This window comes from Malaya genurostris, unplaced genomic scaffold (assembly GCF_030247185.1).
Source record: "Malaya genurostris strain Urasoe2022 unplaced genomic scaffold, Malgen_1.1 HiC_scaffold_15, whole genome shotgun sequence".
In the NCBI taxonomy this organism is placed as follows: Eukaryota; Metazoa; Arthropoda; class Insecta; order Diptera; family Culicidae; genus Malaya; species Malaya genurostris.
The window spans coordinates 97,767-122,357 of record NW_026682642.1 but is presented as its reverse complement, the minus strand read 5'-3'; the positions used below and the strand labels follow the sequence as shown (position 1 = coordinate 122,357).

The 24,591-nt window shown below is 36.2% G+C and overlaps 2 protein-coding genes across 2 annotated transcripts in view; one reads left to right on the top strand and one right to left on the bottom strand.

The window, feature by feature from the left end:
* The first annotated feature begins 6 nt into the window (after positions 1 to 6).
* On the top strand, positions 7 to 2,270 carry LOC131439928 (inositol polyphosphate multikinase). The gene is made up of 4 exons (XM_058611035.1): positions 7 to 457; positions 517 to 960; positions 1,018 to 1,409; positions 1,473 to 2,270. The coding sequence occupies exons 1-4, from the start codon at positions 256 to 258 to the stop codon at positions 1,707 to 1,709; spliced, it is 1,275 nt and encodes a 424-aa protein (XP_058467018.1). The 5' UTR covers positions 7 to 255; the 3' UTR covers positions 1,710 to 2,270.
* A 3,135-nt stretch (positions 2,271 to 5,405) lies between these two features.
* LOC131439925 (mitochondrial 2-oxoglutarate/malate carrier protein-like) overlaps positions 5,406 to 24,591 on the bottom strand; it is a 33,425-nt gene continuing 14,239 nt past the window's right edge. The window contains exons 2-5 of the mRNA XM_058611032.1: positions 22,987 to 23,223; positions 16,785 to 16,978; positions 6,470 to 6,680; positions 5,406 to 6,405 (exon numbers count right to left, since the gene is read on the bottom strand). Coding sequence (XP_058467015.1) covers positions 6,174 to 6,405; positions 6,470 to 6,680; positions 16,785 to 16,978; positions 22,987 to 23,223 — 874 coding nt within the window. The 3' untranslated portion in view covers positions 5,406 to 6,173. The remainder of the gene's footprint in view (positions 6,406 to 6,469; positions 6,681 to 16,784; positions 16,979 to 22,986; positions 23,224 to 24,591) is intronic.

The window sequence follows — 24,591 nt, the reverse complement described above, 5'->3', positions numbered from 1 at the left end:
CTTTCGGTCACATGAGTGTTCTACATCATTGTAATAAGACAGGTATAGTTAAGCCGACTAGAGAGATAATGATTTTATCGATAATCGGATAACTTTGGAACACGATAAACTTTCTCAGTAACCGGTAAACGATACCTACTTTAAGTTGACAAACTTTATATCGCAGTCGCTTTCAACCATCAGTCGAATGGTTGTTGTTAATATAAAATTGGATTAATTGTTTTCTTTATTACTTAACATCGTCCTGCTCCAGTTATGAGTCATATTCACCGGCATCTTAAACTTCCACCCTACCAGAAGAAAAAAAATTATGCAAATGATTCCCATATCAAGCAACAGTCCGTACGAGCAATAGGAATGTCATCTACCCAGGAATATCCGGATATGCCCGATTGGGTGCAGCCATTAGAGAACCAAGTAGCAGGTCATACATTTCAACATGGCACTGACGGTATAGGTAAAAAAACAGAAATAACAAAACTTTACATTTACTAACACCAACTTCCGTGAACGAAGGTTTACTAAAGAATGTTAACGATAATGTGATCTTGAAGCCAGCCGGTAAGATACTCTGTGGAGCACGTGAAATCAAATTCTACGAACAGATACAAGCCGCTAGTACTGAAACAGATTTAGTATTGTTGAAGGATCTCATTCCACAATACCAAGGGCACACAAAAATATCAGTTGATGGCAAACTTGTTAAATTTATAAAGCTCGCGGATTTAACCCACGGCATGCTAGAACCGTGCATAATGGACGTTAAGATTGGTTGCCGAACATGGGATCCACTGGCGACTCCGGAAAAGCGTAAAACAGAAGAGTCCAAGTATCAAGCTTGCAAACAAAATTTAGGGCTTTGTGTACCTGGATTTCAAGTTTACTCACTAACAAATAGTCGACTGATGCGATATGGTAGGGACTATGGCAAAAAACTAACTGAAGTAACTGTTATTGACGGTTTGTGCAGATTAACTCTCAGTGAAAGCTATGAATAAATTCGTTTTTGTTATACAGCATTCCGTAAATTCCTCAACGCAGACAGTGGACTCTGTCGACAACTATTGATGCAGTTCCTATCCGATCTATGGACAATCCAGAAGTGGGCCCGCACACAAACCACATTTAGACTGTACTCGAGCTCCGTCCTGCTAGTTTACGATTCACGTCGTCTGAAGCCAATATTGCTTCATCAACCAAGAAGTCTGATTAGTTATAACTCTGTACCCAACAGCAACAATGCGGGTTCTGGCAGTCCCAAATACGTCAGCGATGGTTCCAACAGTCCAATCGCCGGATCAAGTTCGCCAATACAGCTGTCGCCTACCAGTGGAGATGCGGGGATTGATCCGTTGCAACATTACTTCAAAATTCAAAGAAGCCATTCAGCTATACACAATTACGAAGAGGTAAGATGAAACATCGATGTTTTAATTATGAGCAAAGTAACAAGTTTCTCTTTTCTATACTAGGAAATGAAAACAATGCGTGAAAATTACGTTTTGATGAGAGATAATCTAGTCGGATCGTACAATAACAAAGTATGGGCAAGTGCTCGCATGATCGATTTTGCTCACGTGTTCCCCACTGAAGATAGTACTATCGATAATAATTATCTACGAGGTATTGAGAGTTTGGTAAAAATATTTGAAGGTTTCTTACAAGAATGTGAAGCTGAGAATACCCCTAAGCAAGGTGTGTCATTGTAGGTAAAAAGGGATATTGATACTTATTTATTTTATGGCAGCTAATATAAAATAAACATATTTGTATGGAGATTCCAAATCTTAATTGTTGATTTGCCCGAGTGTTCACAGCTGAAGCTAAAAAGATAGTATGTTTAATGGCATTTGTTCGTTTCAATTTTAGATAATAGCTCAAGAATTTATTGAAAAATATTTAGTTTTGTTAAAATACACAAAAATACAAAAAAGATATAGTTATGAAAAATTTCGACACTTTAAAATCTTACGATTTTCTAATTCAAATCATTCTGAATGATTCATTACTGAATTCACCGTTTGCATATATACACAAGCATAATTTTTGTTGAGGCCACATTTTTTTGTGGTGCATCAGCGTTTTTAGTTTTATTTACAAGTCTCGAAAAGAGATCGACTATAAAAACTCCGGTTACTGACATATATTTATGATAATGCCACAAATTACGCTTTTATATTAAGGTTGGTTTAGATATGAAGGTGCCAATGGAACTTCATTAAAACATTTTTTAAATTTTCCGAGATTACATTGTGTACAATTTACTTTAACTGACCGTATTTAATCAAAATACGTTTGAAAGAAGTCCTTGCTGATAGTGTGTATCACTTTTGTTATGCATATTATACATAAAAGCATACATTAGTATGTATGCCGAAAAACGAAAGCTGTCATATCAATTTCCACATACATCATAGTAAAAATGAGTAAGTATACAAATTATGTTATCATATGTTTACTGTTCCAGGCTTTGAAACCGGTTATGGTTCTACAATTAAAAAAAAATATTTCAACTGTATGCGCTATGTTGTTTCTGCTTTGTGCAACATGGTTCACTATTCGATAAAAGTACACACGACAGACTCATGCGAATTAAACTTTTAATTCAATGTTCTTTTTCATATTAACATATTCCAATCCATTTCAACATGTTCGCATACCACAGGTTGGGAATGGCTGCCGTATACCATTATGATAGTTTCTTTTGCTGAAATATGCAAATCCCAAATAAGATAATGAACAACAATGTTCTTTTTAATGATATTGGCGGTCGTGAGGACCGACCATATTGATATAAATGAAAATAAAGTTTCATTTCAAGGGAGTCTCTACGAAAATCGTAATACTATTGTATCAACCCGCACTTTGAGTAGATTTCATGTCGCCAGCAGAGTTACCATATTCACAGATTTTTCTGTAAAACTACAGATTTTTTTGCCTATTTTGCCACACAGATTCTGAACACAGATTTTATCAAAATTTACAGACTTCTACAGATTTTTATGAATTTTTCATGAAAATGGCAGATTTTCAAAATGTTTTTCACAGTTAGTACACAGATTTTTCGAGTTGAAACACAGATTTTAAAATGGCAACTCTGGTCGCCAGTGTTGCTAATAGAGCGAGAACCCGGTGCACGCAACAGATTTTCGCGCGAGTGCGAGGCGTAGTCTGTCTTATTCGCACTCCTTTGCGCACGCTTTTGAGTCACTCACAATAAGGTACATTTTAAACACGAGTGGTGTTTTTTATGGGTACGATTAGTGAGAGGCAGCAGGAGTAAACACTAACTGCGAGTTTGCTCGCACTATTTCTGATTATGTCCGTACTCCAAGAGCGAGTGACAATCAATACGCACGGAGAGGGAGCACTTCTCCAGTGCGCTAGCAGTATGGTTGATTTTAATTTCAGTAAATCGAAATGTAAGTGAGCATCATGATAGCCGCACGAGTATGCTACAACTTGACCTCAGCTTATGCTATTAGTATGTAGCCTGATCCTTTCTAAAAGAATGTACAGTATTTATTAATTAAATTTGATTAGTAGAAGTAACAGGAAAGAAGGGTTTTGCGCAGCTTTTGAACCAGCCCTCTGCTGAGGAACCATTTAGCTGTGGCAAACATCCTTCTGCGAAAATCAAAGCAATTAAGAAGAATGGTTATCAAAGACAATGTCATTAGTAACTTAATATTCATTCAGTACCTGTTACCATACTTCTCCGCAAACTATCGATCAGAATATCTTTAACGCGAGCAAGGGATTAAGATTATTCGATATTTTGTTCACCATATGTTGAGCACTCTGATCGCTCGCAGAACAGCCGAGATGTTGTCGACAATAGCATTTGGTAGGACGCTCTTCTTGCCATTGGGTTGGGTTGAACGCTCTAGCCTAGCCAAGTGCTGCGATCCTGTTACTTCTGTGTATGAAATTCAAGTTAATATAGTTTTAAGCGCATACAAATCGTATGTTGATCAGGTGATCTCCAGGTGGCTTTGTGGATATATTTGCGGGGGAAGAAGGTGATTCGAACTACCATTCCTCGGGAGGCTGCTAAGTTTACGCAACGTTGACCGTTGTCGTTTGTTACCGCGTGCAGGCTCTCCAGCCCGATCATGGGCCTGTATATTGCCTCTCGGCCTACCTGAGCATTCATGTCGCCAATGATGAGTTTTACATCCCGCCGTGGATAGCTGTCGTAGATACGTTCCAGCTGCGCGTAAAATGCTTCCTTCTCGTCATCGGGTCTTTTCTCATGTGGGCAGTGCACGTTAATGATGCTGTAATTGAAGAAACGGTCCTTGATTTGCAATACACACATCCTGTCACTAATCGGCTGTCACCCAATCACGCGCTGGCGCATCTTGCCCAACACTATAAATCCTGTATCTAGAACGCTGGTTGTGCCACAGCTCTGGTAGAAGGTAGTCGCTCGATGTCCATTTTTCCATACTTTTTGTCCGTCCAACAAAGTTCCTGCAGTGCTACGACATCGAAGGCCGCGGATTTGAAGCTCATCATGCAGCATTCGGTCATATCCTGGGAAGCCAAGCGACTTGCAGTTCCATGTGCCAAGCTTCCAATCGTAGTCCTTAGTTCGTCGCGTAAGTCTTTGTCGATTATTCCGAGTCGTATTTCTTCCTTGATTATTCGTAACTTCCTTTTTTCGGGCGGCTTCTTAGGCCTGCACCAACCTCCTGTCTCGCCGGAGGGCCATCGTGTCAGCACTGTTTAGAGTCCCACACTGGAACAAGGACGGTAATCAGCCGCTCCTAACATGGAGAACAGACGCTGTTTCGAGTTTCTCAACATGGGGAACAGACGCTCGGGTAGGCTCGCTCTCTGTAAAGAGAAGGCAAGCCCCCCCCCCCCCCCCCCCCCCCCCTCTTTCCCTGTCAGCATACGACCAAGATCTCACCGGCTACCCAATCTTACTCGGTTACTCGTACCACAGCTGGCACCGCGGGGACGTAGGGATAGGAGTTACTAGACAAGAGGCTAAGAACCGCATTGGGGCCTGTATTGCGCATTTTCCAGTCGTTCAATAATAATTTTCTTCAAAGCACCGTTCAAATCATTCAAGAGAACATCTGTTCAATCACAGCGTTAACTCATCGATGCGTGTTTAGTACTTCGGCGTCCACTAATTTCTTCCCAAGAAATACACAGAAGAACTTTTCTTAATCGTCTATTTTGAAGTACGTGACAGGTGGGCACAGAGCGTCAGTATAGAATACATGAAGTTTCTGAAACCTATTCTATAAATCTAAAAGTGACAACAGATATAATGCCCAGGAGGAGAGTCTAACTTGACACACTAGATGATCCAAGTTGTCCCATTCGACTAGAACACGCAATCGTCTATCTTTCAACCGTGGTTGTGATACGAATAATAATAACAATAATTCGAATCAAATATTTATTGTCAACAAGTTGAACATGTTTTGAAAAAACCAACAAAAATGAGGAACTTTAATAAAATAAAATGAACAGGAAATGTCACTTGTTTCTATATTACTATTTCTTGCTCAACGAATTGCTAGCATTCCGTGTCGTGACACCAAGTTCAAAGTGGCAGTCAATCTTCTCTGAATTGCATAGTCTTACTAACACTTGTCTCCCAATGTACAACTCAACGGCGCCCTGATTTATCTGCCGCTGTGTAATTCAGAACTTGACCTGCAGTAGAACGTGAATGCAACCTGGGTTTATTTATATTCCTTTACGAACATGCTATAAATAATTTGTTAAAATGAACGATGCATCAACAAGCGCCCATCTGTTCTTATTGGATTGGAGCCAAATGCTTAAAAGAGTAGTTTGTAATTCACGTTGTTAGGCTGTTCTATGTGATGGGCGGAATAGTTTGACTACAATTATTGGCAATATCTACATAATAATATCTCAAGAAAACGTTTCTATTCGATAGCCATGATAAATTTCAACAAATGATTTTATTAAATAATAACAATTTATCTAACAGACAAATTAAGTTTATAGAGTTTTGATTTGAAAATTATGAATGCAATATGTACTCGTAATTGAAAGTTTGCTTGTATACATAAAATGCATCTGGTTGTGTGCGTGTACTTCGTTTTCATGTGTTATATGTTCGCTGATTTTTGGTGATTGAGTTTCTGCCATGCGCCGAATTCATTTAGGTATGTCATTGTTTATAGTCCAGACTTAGGACCTTGGCCGCCGAGAAACTGCTGATTGTAGAAACCGTTAAGCTGTTCAAGTAAGATGAACGTTAGCACCGTATGTGGTCCTAATCGAGCGTAGTACGCCGTAAAGCCTTTCCACAAAGCAAAAATGCCTTCATATCGGATGACTTTCACAATGACATCGATAGTATTCTTATACGGTGCTGGTTCACCTGGTTTAATTTTCATATTTTGAATCCTGCAACAATGCGAATGTATTGTAAGAAAACAAGACATTTTCGTTTGAAAACAGGATTACTTACCTCGTTTTAGCAATATCTACTGGCAAAGATGCAGCCGTTGTGATCAAACCGGAAAACATGCTGGCAGTGAAATGTAGACCGATACCTTCATTAAAGTAATCATTCTTGACCAGATAGGTCTTGGCTTGCGAATAGGATGCTAATTGTGCAGCATTTACAACCATAGCTCGTCCCATGGTAGGAATACATCCACGCCATAGCGCTAAAACACCTGAATTGTGAAAATAAAAATTGTTATAAATTGTTTCAAGATAACTCAAAAAAGTACAATCGATAGTAATTGCAGTAGTAATACGATAATAATACGTAATACACTTTTAATAACTAGTTCTATAACTAGTTTAAAGATTTAATTTTTAATTGTTTTTTTTCATTGTTCGAAAGTTATATAATGCTATATATGATCCATCCAATCTAAATTCATTGTGACATGTAAAGAGTATTAAAGAAATTGGAAGCCAGAATGAGCAAAACACGCTATATTTTTATAAGAGGAGGATAACAACAATATTCCTCCCAAGTATCTACCTTTAACATCCTCTTTGAAGCACAATTTCAAAAGTTTCAATACTCGTTGAGAGTTTTTCATAACGAAAAAGATTACTATTAAAATTCATATTCTATTAGACATAGTTCACCAGCAAATTAATTAAATAATGTTGGCAGGGGTCTTATTGAACGTCATTACAAAAAACGTTTGAAATTTCCTGTTATCAGCATTTATACGAAAAATGACAACGGAGAAGCGTATACTGGGAGCTGAAACAACCAAAAACAGGTCATTGTGTTTTTTTATTGTCTATAAACAGTGAGGAAAATACTTTAATCAGAATGCAAATGAATAGATTTTTTTAAGAAATTAAATTATAAATTAATTCTCATGTTAACCTTTAAAATTTTTTGTATGAAAAGATACTACAAATCCTAATAATCATTTTGTATTGACCTAATATGGTTGATATAAATCTCAAATAAACACATTCGTCCTGAACTAGTGAAATTAGTTCGAAAAGGAGGTTCATAATTTTCAGTAATAAGGATAAATTCATATCCTATTATCAATGAAGGACTATTTAAACCTTTCAGGTCAAGTCCGTACTGTTATTCCTCCTCACATTGCGATGACTGTGTTCAAACTTGTCCCACACCATTTTGTGTCGGTACTGAATTGGGACAGGTGCGAATGCACGCATGGATCAGGGGGATTTGAAAGAACCTTAATTCTTCTCTTACTTACTGACTTAATATGTGAAATATGTGTCTCTGGAAAATAGCGAATCATCCAACCACACCTAGTAGTTTGTATGCATGATACAGTGTTGTCGATTGCAGAATACTTTATACTTTTCATTCATCAAGTACAGTGTTAATTTAAACGAACACTGTTCGACATTTTTTTAAAACGAAGAGCGATAGAGTCAGTTAGGTGGGGGTACTCTATGGAAAATCGATATTTCATTTTCTGTTTTGATCGATAGATATGTTGTCTGAGAAGAATGATGGCTTTTATCGTATCAAAGAACGTTCACTAGCAACTCTTCACACGATTGAATCAGTGGCATCAAAGAGAGATGGATATCATCGCAACAACAAAAACTCGGCATGGCTCATTTAACATAGAATCGACACCAGTGCGAGAGCGAATTTCTCTCGATGACATTTCTGAGAATCAAAGGTTAGCACGCTGCTGTGGGGATCTTCTCTGAAGCAAAAAAACGGTCGCTTATTCTCGTTTCGTGATCCGATTCTATACAGGCAGTTGATAATTGCGATAGAATCATTTTACTATTGCCGCTTATTCTAACTATGTGCATATAACCTTTGTATAAGTTGTGTCTATGAAAATGTTTGTGAATGCTCCACACATAGGTTTTGAAATATTGCAACCTTGTAACCAAACGTTACAGGAATCAAACTTATTTTTTTATTTGTGCTATATAAATGTGGAAACCCGTTCACTCACGTCGCTTTAATTTTACACAAAAACGCCTAAAGTAACATACACTACATTCAATTCAATTACACTTAACATCACCACTGGGTCAAAACTGTTATACTGATAAACAGCCATTTTCCGATGATTAATCGCGGGAAATTGGAAAACCCCGCCAAGAAGGCAACCGCAGATCAAGCCGTTCACTTTGAAACAGGCGAGCGAGTGCGTAAGACGTGTCGTTTAAATAGTGTAAAGAAATAGAAGGTTAAGTGAATTCTAAACTAACCATTCAGGTAAATAGGGTGAAAAACCATTTTGGTAGTATCCCTGATTGGGAAATCAAGCATAGCTAACGGAGGAATGCTTTTTTTCACTTCACCGCAGGACCTTTTGGTTACTACTTTAACAGCAGTAATTGGCATACCGGCAGTTGTGACTCCGGTAGACACCCGCACACGCTTCGGCCTAGACGATTTAACGGTCGTCTACGTCTAACCGTAAAAGACCAGCGATTGGTCCTCTGGTCAACCGCGACCATAACCGCTAAGGAGGACAGAAAACTCTCGGGCAAAGGCCCTAATCACCAAGGAGAGTATCCCTTCTCGGTCTGGCAAGAACGGTACCGTCCGTCGCCAACCGATCTCGCCAACGAAGGAAGCGCCTGTGAACGATCCGCTCAGAACGCCTTTCTAAGCCCGCCAACTCATCACCCACGCCACATCAGATATCCTGCGCCCAGCCACAACCATCTTACACCGAGGTTCATCGGTGCCATTTACAGCGAGTTCTCGCCAGTCTTGTCAACCGTTTGGTATGTACCAGTGAAACAGTGAACCCACCATAGACACAATTAAAAACACCGTACATTTACACCAAAAACAAATATAACGAATGTTAAAGAAACTTGAGTGTTTTAATAAAGCAATAGATCCGCGAAATCCCTCTAGTTTGCCCAGTAGCGCGCCGACCCTGCGACCAAGTCCGAGTCACGTGTTGCTGAAGCTTGTCGGGTAAGTCAAGAAGTTACAACCTAGTATGAGAATCATCAAGTTGAATCATCGATTCGATTTTCTGCGATAATTGTCAACTTGCGATTCTCTCTTGGGAAATTCCACACAGCAACGAGCATTATCAGACTGTAAAATTTTTTTTAAGGACGTAAAATACTCAGAGTATGAAGTGGGGCGAAGAAATGTAGCAAAATTCTCTCACGGTTCATGCATTGAGAGACTCGTGTTCTTGTAGCATCTTCAACCAGTTTGAAAATGTTGTATACGATATAGATAGAAATATAACAGCTTCTGTCAAGTTTTCGGTAATCACCAACACTGTCTGAGAATATAATTTCAAAGTCGTACTTTGAATATTTCCGGAGACACAGTTCATACGATAAAAATAAAATTACTGATCCAATCAACACGACTCTTTTTTTTGCGTGAATACGTTATTTTACTATGGGCGCCTTTTCAAAATTCATCCTGTGGTTGAATGGGCACGGGAACCCTTCGAACATAAAATTGCGATATCGCAGTTTTTGATTTTTACGATAGTTGATTTAACTAGGGTAAGGGCTCCCTATTTCATCTCATTTGTAAGGACGTCGCCTTCAAACCCCGATTTAGCCACTAAAATCACTATAACTATTTCATATTACTGCTTCATTCGTCTTGCTCCACGTTGAGAATCGATTCACATTTTTTGAAAATTTAACTAATATTCATAAAACAGCTAAAACACTTATTATGTGTTCACTACTCTGCTCCTAATTCCATCTCAATGAATTTTTATCCATCCTATCGTTGATCCTTTATTCATCCTATAAATTAGCAATGGCGACAGCAATCAAAACAAAATATCCACTATTCTCAGGTTCAAAATGTCGGAATTCTTCTTAAAAACGGCCTAATGCAAACTATGAGACAATATTTTTAGAACCAGTTTGAAATCATTTCAACGTCTAAAAATTTTTCGATCGTCTTCGTTACCTTTCGCTTTGAATTTAAATCTTTACTGTAAAGTTAATTTGGTGAACTTTAAATAAAAACCGAAATGTAATTGTTACTATTTATTCATTAGCCCTTCTTAAAACAAAGTGTAGAACCAGAGATGCCATTTATACAGATTTATTTGTATTGTATAGATTTTTGCGTTCCCATACTGATTTAAATCAAAGTGCAGATTTTATACAGATTTCCTAAATTTAATACAGATTTGTACAGGTTCATAGAAAGTGAGAAGTAAAAACATAGACTTTTCTCTCTGAGTATCTATTAGTATTTGATTGCAGTGATTATTTAAAAGCTTATTAATCAATGGACAAATCACATGTTAATATATATATATATATATATATATATATATATATATATATATATATATATATATATATATATATATATATATATATATATATATATATATATATATATATATATATGTATATATATATATATATATATATATATATATATATATATATATATATATATATATATATATATATATATATATATATATATATATATATATATATATTGTTGTTGTTATTGTATATATTAACTCGTTGAAAATTCTTGTGAGCGGGGCAATGACTTACGGAGATATAAAGAACTATCTGTTAACATCATTTCATTAGTGAAAACAGATATCGACTTTCTATGCAACGGAATACATATTTTTTATGAAAATATCTGGCATCTCTGTGCACAGCCGATGAAACATACACACTTTACAGCGTTATGTTGACGTATAGCGGAATGAAACCAGTGCTACTAAATTCACCACAATGGTTATTTCATTAGTATTTAACACGCTCTTTCTGGTAATATTCGAAGCAAAAACAGTTTTATTTAAGTATTAATATCAATAATATAATTAAACTAATGTCACGGATACCAAAAACATACTTTTTGATAAAAATTTGAAGAAGAAAAACAATTTATTTTTTGTAACATTTTGAGAAAACTTGGCAACTTTGCGAAACCAAATGAGATGAAAACAAAGCGCAATCAAGTGAACTAAGTGAAAAACTTTCATCTCATATTTTTGAAGACTTTTATTGTTTGTCGGGTAGTTTCTGAAGTTTTAAATCGTTAATTAAACAAGTGGCAAGTGAACATTACTAATTATGAAGTCATCCAGCATTCAGGGCATTAGGGAGCCATTACCCTAATTTCTTTTTGATTCAACCAATATGGTTTTTGATTCGCATATATTCAAGTAGTTGAAGATATGTTGGTTTGAATGCTGTCAAATGCCGGAGACAGTTGAAAGCTAAACAATAATCGCAATGCAAAATCAACAACTTTTTTAGTTGAAATCTGTTCGCGTCGCTTCAAAATGTCAATGAAAACAACATCGATGGTTAAAGCGTTTGGTGCAATTATGTTCATTCGATTTGGGAAATTTATGATAATAAGTGTTAATCTAACAGCGGTGTTGTGATAAAGTTAACCTTGTTTAAGATGAAAAAGATTTGGTGACAAATTAGAAAATGTTAATAAATGATCATCTCGTAATCTTTCAGGTATGCGCAAAATTTTTATGCTTCAAATTCGATCATTGATTTACTTCCAGCAGACTGTTTTACTTCTAGCTTTTTGATACCGAAGATGATGTTCATGCATTAGCAATAAAACGCTTTCGGACATGAATTTAATTTATAAAAGTAACAGGAGTGAAGAGTTTCAAACACACAGAACGCACTGCGTTTGAATGGCGCGTTTGAATTGCCGTAGTAAAATTCCAATTCCCAGTGATTGATGCACCCAAGCTCATATAAATTGACTAAAATTAACAGTGCATAACTTTCGTTCAACCGTTTGAAGGCATCATCTTTCAATACTCATTTTAGGTAAATTTAATAATTTCGCTAATTTACTCGCCCCTTTGGATACCTTTGCTGATTAAAAACGTTTTTCTACATCTATCATTTCCGATCGAATCAGAAGTATTTTTTTTAGAATTTAGATCTTTACTGATCTCGACTTGACATGATCATGATCATACAAAAATCAAAATCTCTTAGATATCAGATCAGTTCTGATATCGTAATCATAATTTATTCCTTGGTTAAGATCACTTTAAATCAGCAGTGATCGGTGGTTTTCCCAATTATTACATGTCAATGTAAAATACTGTTTATATTTTAACAACGATATTTATTTCATGAATCTTAACATACCGAACTTATTTCAAATAGATCATGACGTCTATCAGTAAGTATTTTTTGATTATTTTCGCAAATCAATAACATTGTTCGAGTTGATTCAACTATTTGCAATGTCTAAAACAAATAAAACCGATTTATTTTTCAACTAACAGAATTTTGTTTCAATAACAACACCAGTTATTTCAACTAAAATATTTGTTGAAATTGAAAGGTATGTGTCCTCACTAACTGACAGCATTTTTTTTTCAAACAGTTAAATTAGTTGTTTCAACCATCGTTTCTGCTTATTGAAAAACAAAAATGACAGTTTAGTTAAAACAACAATCGATTAGTTGTACCAAATTTTAACCAATCGAATTCACAAAATCAACTAATATTCTGGTTGAAATGGGATCGCGGGTGGTTCCGTGGGTAAAATGGGTAAAACTTAATCGTGAATAGCTCGAGTTGTACTAAACCCAACATAATTCTTTATCTATGCCATCAGAAATATGATCAGTAATTTATTTGTAATTTGTAATTTATCAGCCCACAATCTGGCAGACCGTGTCCGCCCATCTGCTTGAGTGAGGTTCACTACGAGCTGGTTGTGAGCCTACTAAAGCCTGACCGTTGATATGCACTAGACCGTATAGCACACCGGGTTCCTCCACCAGCAGGCGCTGCTCTGAGTCCCACTGGTTTCAGATACATTAGGTTAGGGATAGTGGAGATGAATAGGGAAATTTAGCATTTAGAAGTTTACTAACTACTACTATCTACTGTGTTTATGGCTGAAAATAAAGCGTACGGAACTATATTAATAATAAAAAATAACAGTTAGTTGGTTTGTTGAATTATATAATGTAAGGTAAGGATGCGAATTAAACACTAGATTGTCCAGGGAAGTCACAGTCGCCCCTACTCTGAACAACGACGCATCGATTTTTCGATCGAATGTGATTCGATCGAATCATAGCTACCTTTGATTTTGCTAGCGTTATGGGGAATACAAATGAAATACGAGGGAAAAAACGACACGACGCTATTCAGAACAAGGGCGAGTATGTGCACAATTGCACGATTGCTTTAATCGCCCTTATTCTGAACAACGACGCATCAGTTTTTCGATCGAATCCTAGTTACCTTTGATTTTGCTAGCGTTATTAGGAATACAAATGAAATACGGTCGAAAAAACGACACGTCGCCATTCAGAACAAGGGCGAATGCCCTCGCCTCTGGCCGAATAAGTTTCGCCGTCAATGCAATTTGTATAAGTACCGATATCGAACCGGATCGGAAAGTGCAAAAGTTCACGAATACAAAAGTTCAAACTCTGTAACTCGATCGAGTGATGCTTTTGTATGGAAAACTCGGACTCGATCGAGCACAGAACACAAAATGCCTCCCTCGTTCGAAACAATCCGATACGAACGACATACTGAACCGGGATGAACACTCATCTCAATTGGATCAAGATAATTCAAATTGGTGACCAATTCCAGGCATAAGAATGCCTGAAACCACCCAATGGCCTATTGTCAATTTCAAGCAGTACTAGTCATGTCCACTCCGTGATCAATCCAGATGACATAATCGCCCTTATTCTGAATAACAAGCGAAGATACGCGCCCTGTAGTTCATCATCCAAAGCTTAGGGCAATAGGATAGTTACTAGTAATAACATAAAATTTATGAACGTATTGCACACTTCCCACGTTAAGAATATTAGTAAGAGTCACAAAGTGGGCTGATAATCGAGACATCTATAGTAATATGGTAGCTCCTTATCAACAGTTGCACTCTGTCCCACCGCTTGGTAATACTCCGCACCTCCTCATTCTGCTAAAAACAGGAGTCACCAGTCATCATTTGACACCGGGTAGGTATGAGGTGGGAGCTTGTGACGACCAGAGCTAAGTCAATCAAACTGCCGATACAAACAGTATGATATGATATTTGTCGCTCTTTCCAGGATGTCGTGCACCTTTGACCCCCAATATGATCAGTAATTTATGATTAAATTTTCAACAGTGTAAGATAACCATAAATATCTCGAAAGTTAAGCTTTCTAAAACTTATGGAAACAATGAGGAAAACTCATCACGCATGCTTGCCTTTTTCGCACTCGGACGACGGTTTTAAAGTAGTCAGTCAGATATCGGTCCCGATATTCAACTGAAGGAGTATAAACACAAACCATGGTCGAAGATCGATCATTTCTTCTTGTGTGTTAGACGGGACTGGACGTGAGAACCTTCCATCAACAGCAATTATAAACGGACCTTCGTCGTAGTGCAAAACCTCATTTCAATTGGATTCTGGAACTGAGTTCTACAACTGAATTTTGGAACTCAGTTCTGAATCTAGATTCTGGTCCACTTGTAATCTGAACAAAATTTAAGGTATAGCCTTTTGTTTCAGGATTTTCGATCTGAGCTCTCCACCTGAATTTTTGTACTGACTTCTAAACCAGAAATTAATCCTTGAATTCAGTTCCAGAATTCCTAAGTTCAGTTTCAGAATTCCTTTTCAAAATACAGATTACGATCCTGCATGTATGAATTAAACTCAGAACTTGGGCTTTGGAACTGGATTTTGGAGATGAATTCAGTAACTTAATTCAGGCTCGCAATTCAAGTTGAGAATTCAGTTGTAGAATTAAATCCGGGATCTGGATGCTGAAGTATAAGCAGACAAGAACGATAGCTCAATGCGACTTTATCTAAGCGATGAAATGATTCCGTTGGTTCTCGATATTGCAAACATCAATATCAATTTATATTATTATGATGTTTGCAGTAAGACTATATAGGATAAACCCTGTTTAAAACCGTGGGTCCTGCTCATAAGTGTGTTTGTGTGTGTAAAAAATTAATTTTGTATGTTGTATCTTTCCAAAATAGCGACAAATGGCCGTATAAGTAAAAGACAGTTTCTCTTTGTTTACACACTTCTCTTTCGATCATTCTTACGTAAATATAAAGATTTCATGGATTTCACAGTACTGATCGAAAGTCGAAAGTGGTAAACGTGGAAACTGATTAGCACAAATTTTTTTCTTATTTATGATTAAATATGTAAAAAGTAGCCTTTTGTAAGGACATTTAAAATACCTAACTCTTTATACATACCATCTTAGTAACCTCTAAGATCCAAAAAGTATATCTGCTTGTAACGTATTTGATTTAACTGTCTTTGATTGCTACTACCTCCTTGTTAAAAAATTCTTATGACATCATTATTTCACGTAATTGCTCAAGATTGTTTATCTGATAATGATTATTTGATAACGAAAGGTTGTTTATCATGCTAACTACATTCGTTCTATAGAATATCGATTCAGTTGATACAAATATTGTCGGAAATTTATTTAATCCCCTTGGATCGATAGTCTTCTCAATTTACATTGAAAAACGCACATTGATTGTATGATTTCTTCGTCAATTCAGATCAATGTTACTTCCCTTTGTGAATAGTTCCCCCTCCCTTATGGTTATATTTTTGTGACCCACACTTAGTTGCTCAATATTATGCTGTACTCGCCAATAAGTACTATTTTTTCGTAAATACGTTTAATTTTTCTCTACATTTCCCCTTGTCTGGGGTATTTCCTATATTACCCCTCCCTTAAAATAATCTAATGATTTTCTTTGATATAAAAGTAGTACGTGTATTTGTCATGAAGCATTGTTTATCGTTAAATAAATTTTGTATTAAACTCCCCTTTTGAAATGAATAAACTACAGCTACTGTAGAAAGTATCTGTGCTCTTCAAAAAGTATCGATTTCCACCTTGGGTACATGTGCGACATTTGGTGGTATTTGAGTTTTTCTAATAGTATGTATGGTCTTCAAAAAATGTCGATTGTATTTATATATACATATATATATATATATATATATATATATATATATATATATATATATATATATATATATATATATATATATATATATATATATATATATATATATATATATATATATATATATATATATATATATATATATATATATATATATATATATATATATATATATATATATATATATATATATATATATATATATATATATATATATATATATATATATATATATATATATATATATATATATATATATATATATATATATATATACACTTTCGGAACTGTTACAATCGAAGCCGGTTCGTATGACCATCCTCTATCTACAGTAACAGTATATAGTTGATAGAACCTACCTTCCTCCTTAGCAATGCGGTAAAATGCATTAAAGAAATGCGAATAGTTTCGTCGTTCCGCTATTGGTAACCGACCATCAGCCGTCATTCGAATGAGAATTAGTTCGCACGGGTTACCGACAAATGATCCCACTGCACCAGCTGTCATACCCATGACCATCGATTCCAATAGATTGGGTGATTTATTCCTTTTTCTAAAAAAAAAAGCAAGTGTTATTTCAATGAGTTATTGACGCCTACTGAATTGATAAAACTATTATTTCTTCGTGTTTCGTTTCCAAGAATATGTATTATAAACATCTTTACCAGATGCATGTAGAGAAAAATATTATGGAAAGTGTATTATTGATGGTAATAGGTTAAATGAAAATACAACTCAAATGGAAATTCAACGTTATATGTTACAGTAACGCATCGGAAAATATAATATAGCTGTAAATCTCGAAAATCCCAAAAATCAACAAATGAGGGTTTTGCGAGTTCGTTAAAAATAACTGTTTGCTCGGCTAAATCGGCCAGGATATTCATGAATGGCCAAGTAATCAGTAATTAAGCGTAGTAAAACTTAGCTTTAATATTGTACAAAATATGAATAACAAAAACAAGGGATAGAAGTTTTGTTTTATTGATCATGGATTGAATCCTGAATATAAAAACATATGAGATCAACGCATCTATCTGGATGAAATTTTTGAAAGATTTTCTTCCTGGTGGAACAACAACTTGACGATATTGGTACTACGTAAAGCATAACTCTGAATATTTGTTTATAATTTGTATAGCTTTATATAGCTTAGAATTTCTGTTTTGCCTTTCGCATATAGAAAGGCTATGCAAACACTGTGAAATCCGACTTTTTAACGGAGGCCCGAGTTGTCTTTCTGTGTGTATGTGTGTGTGTGACAAATAATAAATTTTAATTAAATTTTCTCAGAGATGGCTAAACCGATTTTTACAAATTCAGAAATGAAAGAAATTCCTCGGTTTCAAGTTAAATTTTATCCTGATCCAACTTCCGGTTCCGGAATTGCTGGGTGATATGTACCAAAAAAATGAAAAATATGTCACTCACTTTTCTCAGAGATGGCTGGAACGATTTTTACAAACTTAGATTTAAATGAAAGGTCTTATGGTCCCATAGCTTGCTATTTAATTTTATTTTTCGAATTCCGGTTCTGAAGTTACATGTGCAAATCTATGAGAAAATGCGCACTGAAAATGAGGAAATTTCTTACCCGATCTTTGCAAATTAAGATGTAAAAAAAGGTCTTGAAATTTTTTTAAATGCTGAAGGAAAATTATTTCAGTTTCAGCTTACTTCCACTAACACATTTGATTAGCAATAAGCACATCCCTATATGGATTTCCTCTTGCAGAAATTATTGCGATATAAAGATTTACGTACCTTCTATAAGTAAACCCGCAAAATAGAAACCTTCAATTTAACACGCGAAAAACAATGGATATGAAATGTTGTCGTAAACTATTTATTTTTCCGGAAAACTGCTTTTGTAACAGCAAATATTTAGTTTTGTTTATTTTGTGTAGCGCAATCTAATACAAATGCATTGAAGCAGTGTTGCTAACTTTTTTAATAAAGAATTAAAATCTACATTCATAAAATGTAAGCAATTTTCCATCAAACGTTGGTGAAAAATTGATCAAAACTGATATTTCATCCACAATGTCAGGCTTAACATTTATTTGAGAATAAATTGTTGCTAAAAAAGATTGTTTGAGACTCAATCGTTCAAGCCACTTTGATAAACTGGTTTCACTGCATGAACACATACGTGACATACGCGCCAAATAAAATGTACGTAATATACAAATTACCAACACTTCCGAAAGCACCGGTAATAGTAAACAAAAGCTCCAAAAACGAAATTCACTTGGATTTCTCAGCAACGATTTAACCGAATTTCACAAATCGGATTCAAATTAAAGCTCTCGTTGTCTTAAAAGATACTGTGAAGTTTCATCCAGATCCGACTTCCGAAATTGTAGGGCGATGAGTTATACAAAATGATGAAAAACCAATACGCATCGGTACGTGCTGGTATGGTAAAGGAAACACCACCGTCTAGCACACAGCGTGCTTTGTTCAATTTTGTATAGCGTGCAGGGTTGCCACATTTAAATCTATATTACTTGACATAACTGTTTACAAATTGAAACAGTTGTGGTAGTTTACACCCGAAAAAATCTGTTAATTTCATTCAAATCTAGTGATGTTTTTTATTACAATTATAGAGGTTTTAACCTTACGGCCATTTGCCAGAAAAACTTTCTAACTATGTGCGTGGTTAGTTTAAGCTTTTGGGACTGATAAGTCCCTAGCTATAATTCATCGGTTCACTTTATCTCTATGATAATTAAATATAGAACTATTTGGATCATTCATGACATTATTTGAACATCTGAATGTTGTTGGAAGATGATCTGAGTCAAAGTTTACATGAATAATCAGTTCACTACAAATGTGACTTTGATCAGTTAGGACCAGATCATTTTTGGAAGATTTTTTCACGGAAGAGAAACCTATTTATATAAAGAGGGGGAGTTATAGCGTGATGGGTTAGTCGTTGCCTTTCATGCAGTCTACAAGGGTTCGATTCCCAGCCCTGCACATAGGGTCAGAAACTTTTTCTGGCTCGAATAAGTTAAACCTGAAGGTTAAAACCTCTGTAATTGAAACATTAATAAAGGGCTACTGTACCAATAGTCATCTCATTTGTACAGGGTTCGCCATGTAACTTTTTTTTTAAACATGTAATAAAACACAAACGGTTCATCCGATTTCAAAATTTATTTTTTCATATTAAATTACAATCCTTCCGGTTAATTGTGAAATACAATTTTATTCAAATGGCTGTCTCGGCTGGCCTTGGAGTACGCCATACGGTCGGTTCAGTTTTATAGTACATTTTCGATTGTATGCAGCTTTATTTCAGCTATGGCTGCACGAATGTTGTCCTTCAAGGCTTGAATTGTCTCTGGCTTGTCCACATAACACTTATCTTTGACAGCCCCCCAAAGACAATAGTCTAATGGCGTCAAATCACAGCTCCGAGGCAACCAAACGACATCCGAATTTCGACTGATAATTCGATCTTCGAAGACTGTGCACATAAGATCGATCGTAGCGTTGGCTGTGTGGCACGGAGCGCCGTCTTGTTGGAACCAAATGGTGTCCAAGTCTTCCTCTTCAAGTAACGGGAAGAATCAATCGTTAATCATGGCGCGGTAGCGCTCGCCATTGACCGTGGCGGCAGCTCCTGCCTCATTTTCGAAGAATGCAATGATGCCGCCAGACCAAAATCCGCACCAAACCGTCACTCTCTGAGGATGCATTGGTTAGTTAAAAAAAAGTTAGATGGTAGACCCTGTAGAGTCACCATGTTATTTTTACGATTACTCGTTTCCATCTGTAACAGTGGCGTACGTGACACCAGATGCAGAAAATGACGTTTCAGATATACTTTTCGATTATTTGTTTGGATTAGGATAATGTCAGACATAACTGGATGTCGTGAATACGAAAAAACTGGCACGCTCCCATCACTTTTCCGAATATCAGTTAGTTGATTGATTGTATGAATTGTGCAAGCTTTCCCCTTTTTCACTAATTTTGCCAATATAGGAGGCTAGGTACGATAAATTTGTAGTTTATCTGATATCTGATTCTTCTCGAAATTTCAGTACGAAACAATTGCAATGGCCTGGTCTGAAATGTATCGACGATCTTCGGTATGCAAGAGTCATTTTAATAATAATAATGATAGTAATAATAATGATAGTAATAATAATGATAATAATAATAATAATAATAATAATACAGATTAATCTGTACATATATGTATGTATAAATAAAATACAGATTAACCTGTATATATGGCAACCCTATATCGCATGGCATATTTTCACACGACCCCATACTAGTATAAAGATGTGTTCAACATCATCACATTCGCTTTCGCATTGCCGTTCGTAATTGAATGTGTTAGTGACGGTACAAATCTGCCTTTCTACGGGTTTTCGGTGCCATCTAGCTGACGGTGTCTCGTACGTTCAGAGTAGCTGCTTTAACTTAAATGACGCTATTTCTCACATCACATTTCATTTTATACCTGCTACTGGCAACGGTGTATGGACATCCCCTTTGTTAGAATTCCTTTCCTATAGGCAGAACGGGAAACAGTGAAACGATATAAAAGAGAGAGTTAGTATAGCAGCAGCCAGTAATACTGAATTGGCTGTCGAGCTGTTAACAGCATCTTGTGAAATTTTTACGCAGAAACACGCACACAGGAGGAAGAGTTAAGGGCAAGGCAAAGTCCCGCTCGAACCGTGCTGGTCTGCAGTTTCCAGTTGGCAATATCCATCGTCTGCTCCGGAAGGGAAACTATGCAGAGCGTGTCGGTGCCGGTGCATCGGTCTATCTGGCGGCAGTGATGGAGTACTTGGCTGCCGAAGTGTTGAAATTGGCCAGTAATGCTGCCCGTGACAACAAGAAAACGAAAACGAACGGCAGCTGGCCATCTGTAACGATGAGGAGTTGAAAACCCCGTCCTTTTCAGGACGACCACATCACTGTGATAAAGAAATATTTAGGATTGCTTTAACTTCAGCCAGTTCTGATACGCCTGGAAAGTAGAATGCGCAAATCAAGTGGAAACATTTGTTCATCTCTTTCATTTGTTCAATTTGTTCAACTCTGTTTCGCACGGCATATTTGTATACTAGTATAAAGATGTGTTCAAAATCATCACTTTCGCTTTCGCATTGCCGTTCGTAATTGAATGTGTTAGTGACGGTGCAAATTAATTTAACTTCCATCTTGATGAATCTTTTGGTAGGAAATATTGAGATCTGAGATGGTTCTCGTGTGTGTGTCTTGTTTCGGCAATGGGCCTTGCTGGACTTTTTGGCTGTCTTTCTACCGATTATCGGTGTCATTGTGCTGACGGTGTCTCGTGCATTCAGATCGGGAAACAGTGAGACGACAGGTCCTCGATGTTGCTCTCGTGTGTCTTGTTTCGGGAACAGTTGCTCAGCAAATGGTATGAAAAATGCACCACTCAACTATTATATGAATGCTCTTGTATAGATTCAGACATCTCGCGTTGTGAATGGCTGGTGCTTTCGTGGGTTAAATCAAACAGGTTTTTCAATAGCGTACTATTGAAAAACTTCAATGTTGTTGCAATACACGTTCAAGTTAAAAAATTTCGATTCTATTGGTAGTTAGATTATATAAATCCTTCTACAGATCACTGAGCTATGAGCTTTCAAAATACGAGAAAGGCAAACGCGCCTTATGAATTATCTTCTTTGATACTCGATTATACCAAACATTTCAGAAAAGTTTAATTTTGAACTATTTGAGAATATGTCACAGAATTGAAAATTTTATTATAAAATTGTGATCATCCGATGGCGTGTAGCAAGAATGTTGATTCATTAGATATAACAGGAGATATTCACGATCAAAAACTTATCACTCTCTCAGAGGCTAAATTTTGAAAAGGTGCCCACAGTAAAGTAAGTCGTATTTCGTATTTACGACAAAAAATAAATACTTTAGAAAAACCAGGCGTGGTAGTAGAACATGATACGCTGTGCTACTTTAATGATGTTGCATTGTCTCATTGTTGTCTAAGCGAACGAGAGTTTAGAACAGTGTGCGACAACACATAGTAAGGCCTAAAACGTTTCGATGCGCTTAGGACATTTTTGCCTGACAGGATATTTTCAATAATTTGACTTATGATTCCCAACACAATAAGAGCATGAAAATTTATCAGTGATTACATTCAGTAGACCGACATCTTTTGAATGTGAATTAACATTTTTCAAACAGCGTACGTCATATAATACCATGACAACGACGACATTGCGTTAGATTCACAATGACATTGTCATTTGTAAAGTCCCCAGGGTATTTGAATTTTTCTAAAATCATGATTACTTGAAATCTTTGTTTAACTTTAACCATACACAAACTTTAATTGTAAAGTCTGGATCAACCTGAATACAGAGTATATAATTTTAATAAAAACGATAGTTGAAATGGTTTTGGGACAGTTTCCATTGGCTCGATAGGTGCTGAATTATTTGCGAAACACGTAGAGAAAACAGCAACACCGCGGGGAAGTCAATAATAAAGATCCAAAAATATATTCTCAAAATATCGACTTACTGCTTGTAGGTGTCGTTGAGCGACGTGTACACTCCCAACCGGGTGGTGGTATATGTTGCCTGACGCATGATTGCCGCGCTTAAGCCCTTGTATAATGCCAGTGCACCCTCCCGGCGAATGATCTTGGCAATGGCATCGAAAGTGTTGTTGTATTCCTTGACCGCGCCTCCTAAGCCAGAGATTTGCATGCGTGTCTTTACCAAATCCAGCGGTTGCACAACACATGTTGCTCCAATTCTAGAGAGGAAAAAAAATGATTGTTGAGATTCATATTTATGAAGAAAGTATTATTGACATTTATTTTAGTAGTTATTAAGGAAACACTGCGTATTTTCACTTGAAAAAAAAATCATTCCACATCTGTTTAGCTAAAACAGACAGTCTTAGATATGACTAAGCAAGAGCAAAAATGTACAATAAATCAACAGAACTGTGTTTGATAGAAGACCATCAGTGTCACAATTCATATCAATCGTAATTGCACAACCGTTCTCACTGCACTCGAATAACTCCTGTCTTCTGTAAATGTTTCCTGGTTAGTTAAGTGATTCTCTACAGAACCCATTTAATTGCCATGTATTTAGCCAATATCTACTGTAGTTGTGTAAACAGAGCTGCCAACTCCACACAAAACGAGCATCTCCGGATATATTTCTCAGCAGAATGCACTTCTGGTATTACATCACGCTTTTGGAATGGAATGGCCGAAGTCGTCATGGGAGCGCTGTGTTGGAATTCATTGTGAGTTTCAAATGCATCTACTGATTCCGCCCGAAATGGATTGTTTCATCTTTAGAATCCAATTCGAAATCAAAATGAATTTCAAGTCAAATTTCAGACCGAATTTATCGATTGTACACGACAAGGGCCTTTTCAGATCTGTCTAAATGCAGATCCTGTTGTTCGTGACAATTCAAGGCACTTTTCAGTTCCATAGATCACCGTTAAGAATTAGTTGAATTTTCTCCATTTCATACCAAGAGCATCATATTCATCAAAATGGCAGTTGAAAAAGTTTACGCCATCATTAACACATTCAATAACGATGGCAAGGCTCTCTCGCAATGCGAAAATACATTGTATTGATGTAGAACACATATTCATACTAGTGTGGGTGTCGTTTCGAAATATGCAGTGCGAAACAGGGTTGCCATATTTATATATATATATATATATATATATATATATATATATATATATATATATATATATATATATATATATATATATATATATATATATATATATATATATAGAGAGAGAGAGAGAGAGAGATATCTGTATTTTATTTGTCCTGAAAATACAAATTCAAATGTTGCGAAAGGAAAGAATTTCTTAACACCGCTAAAAATCTATATTTCTTTAAAATGAGTAAATCCGGTTTTTATTGGAAGCCGACACACACACATTTGCTCAGTTCGTCGAGCTGAGTCGAATGGTATATGACATTCGGCCCTTCGGTTAAAAAGTCGGTTTTCACAGTAATTGCATAACCTTTCTATATGAGAACGGCAAAAAGTAACAGAAATGCAGGTTCACTCTGTTCGATAGATTTCGTTTAATTAATTCAATCGCTATAGAGAACAAGTGACATGATTGACTTGG

Bases quoted from the DNA above. Each gene is read 5' to 3' on its own strand.
- LOC131439928 (XM_058611035.1), top strand. From the start codon at position 256: ATGAGTCATATTCACCGGCATCTTAAACTTCCACCCTACCAGAAGAAA. The intron at 458-516 runs GTAAAAAAACAG...CCGTGAACGAAG, and splicing joins ACATGGCACTGACGGTATAG to GTTTACTAAAGAATGTTAAC. The intron at 961-1,017 runs GTTTGTGCAGAT...TTTGTTATACAG, and splicing joins TGAAGTAACTGTTATTGACG to CATTCCGTAAATTCCTCAAC.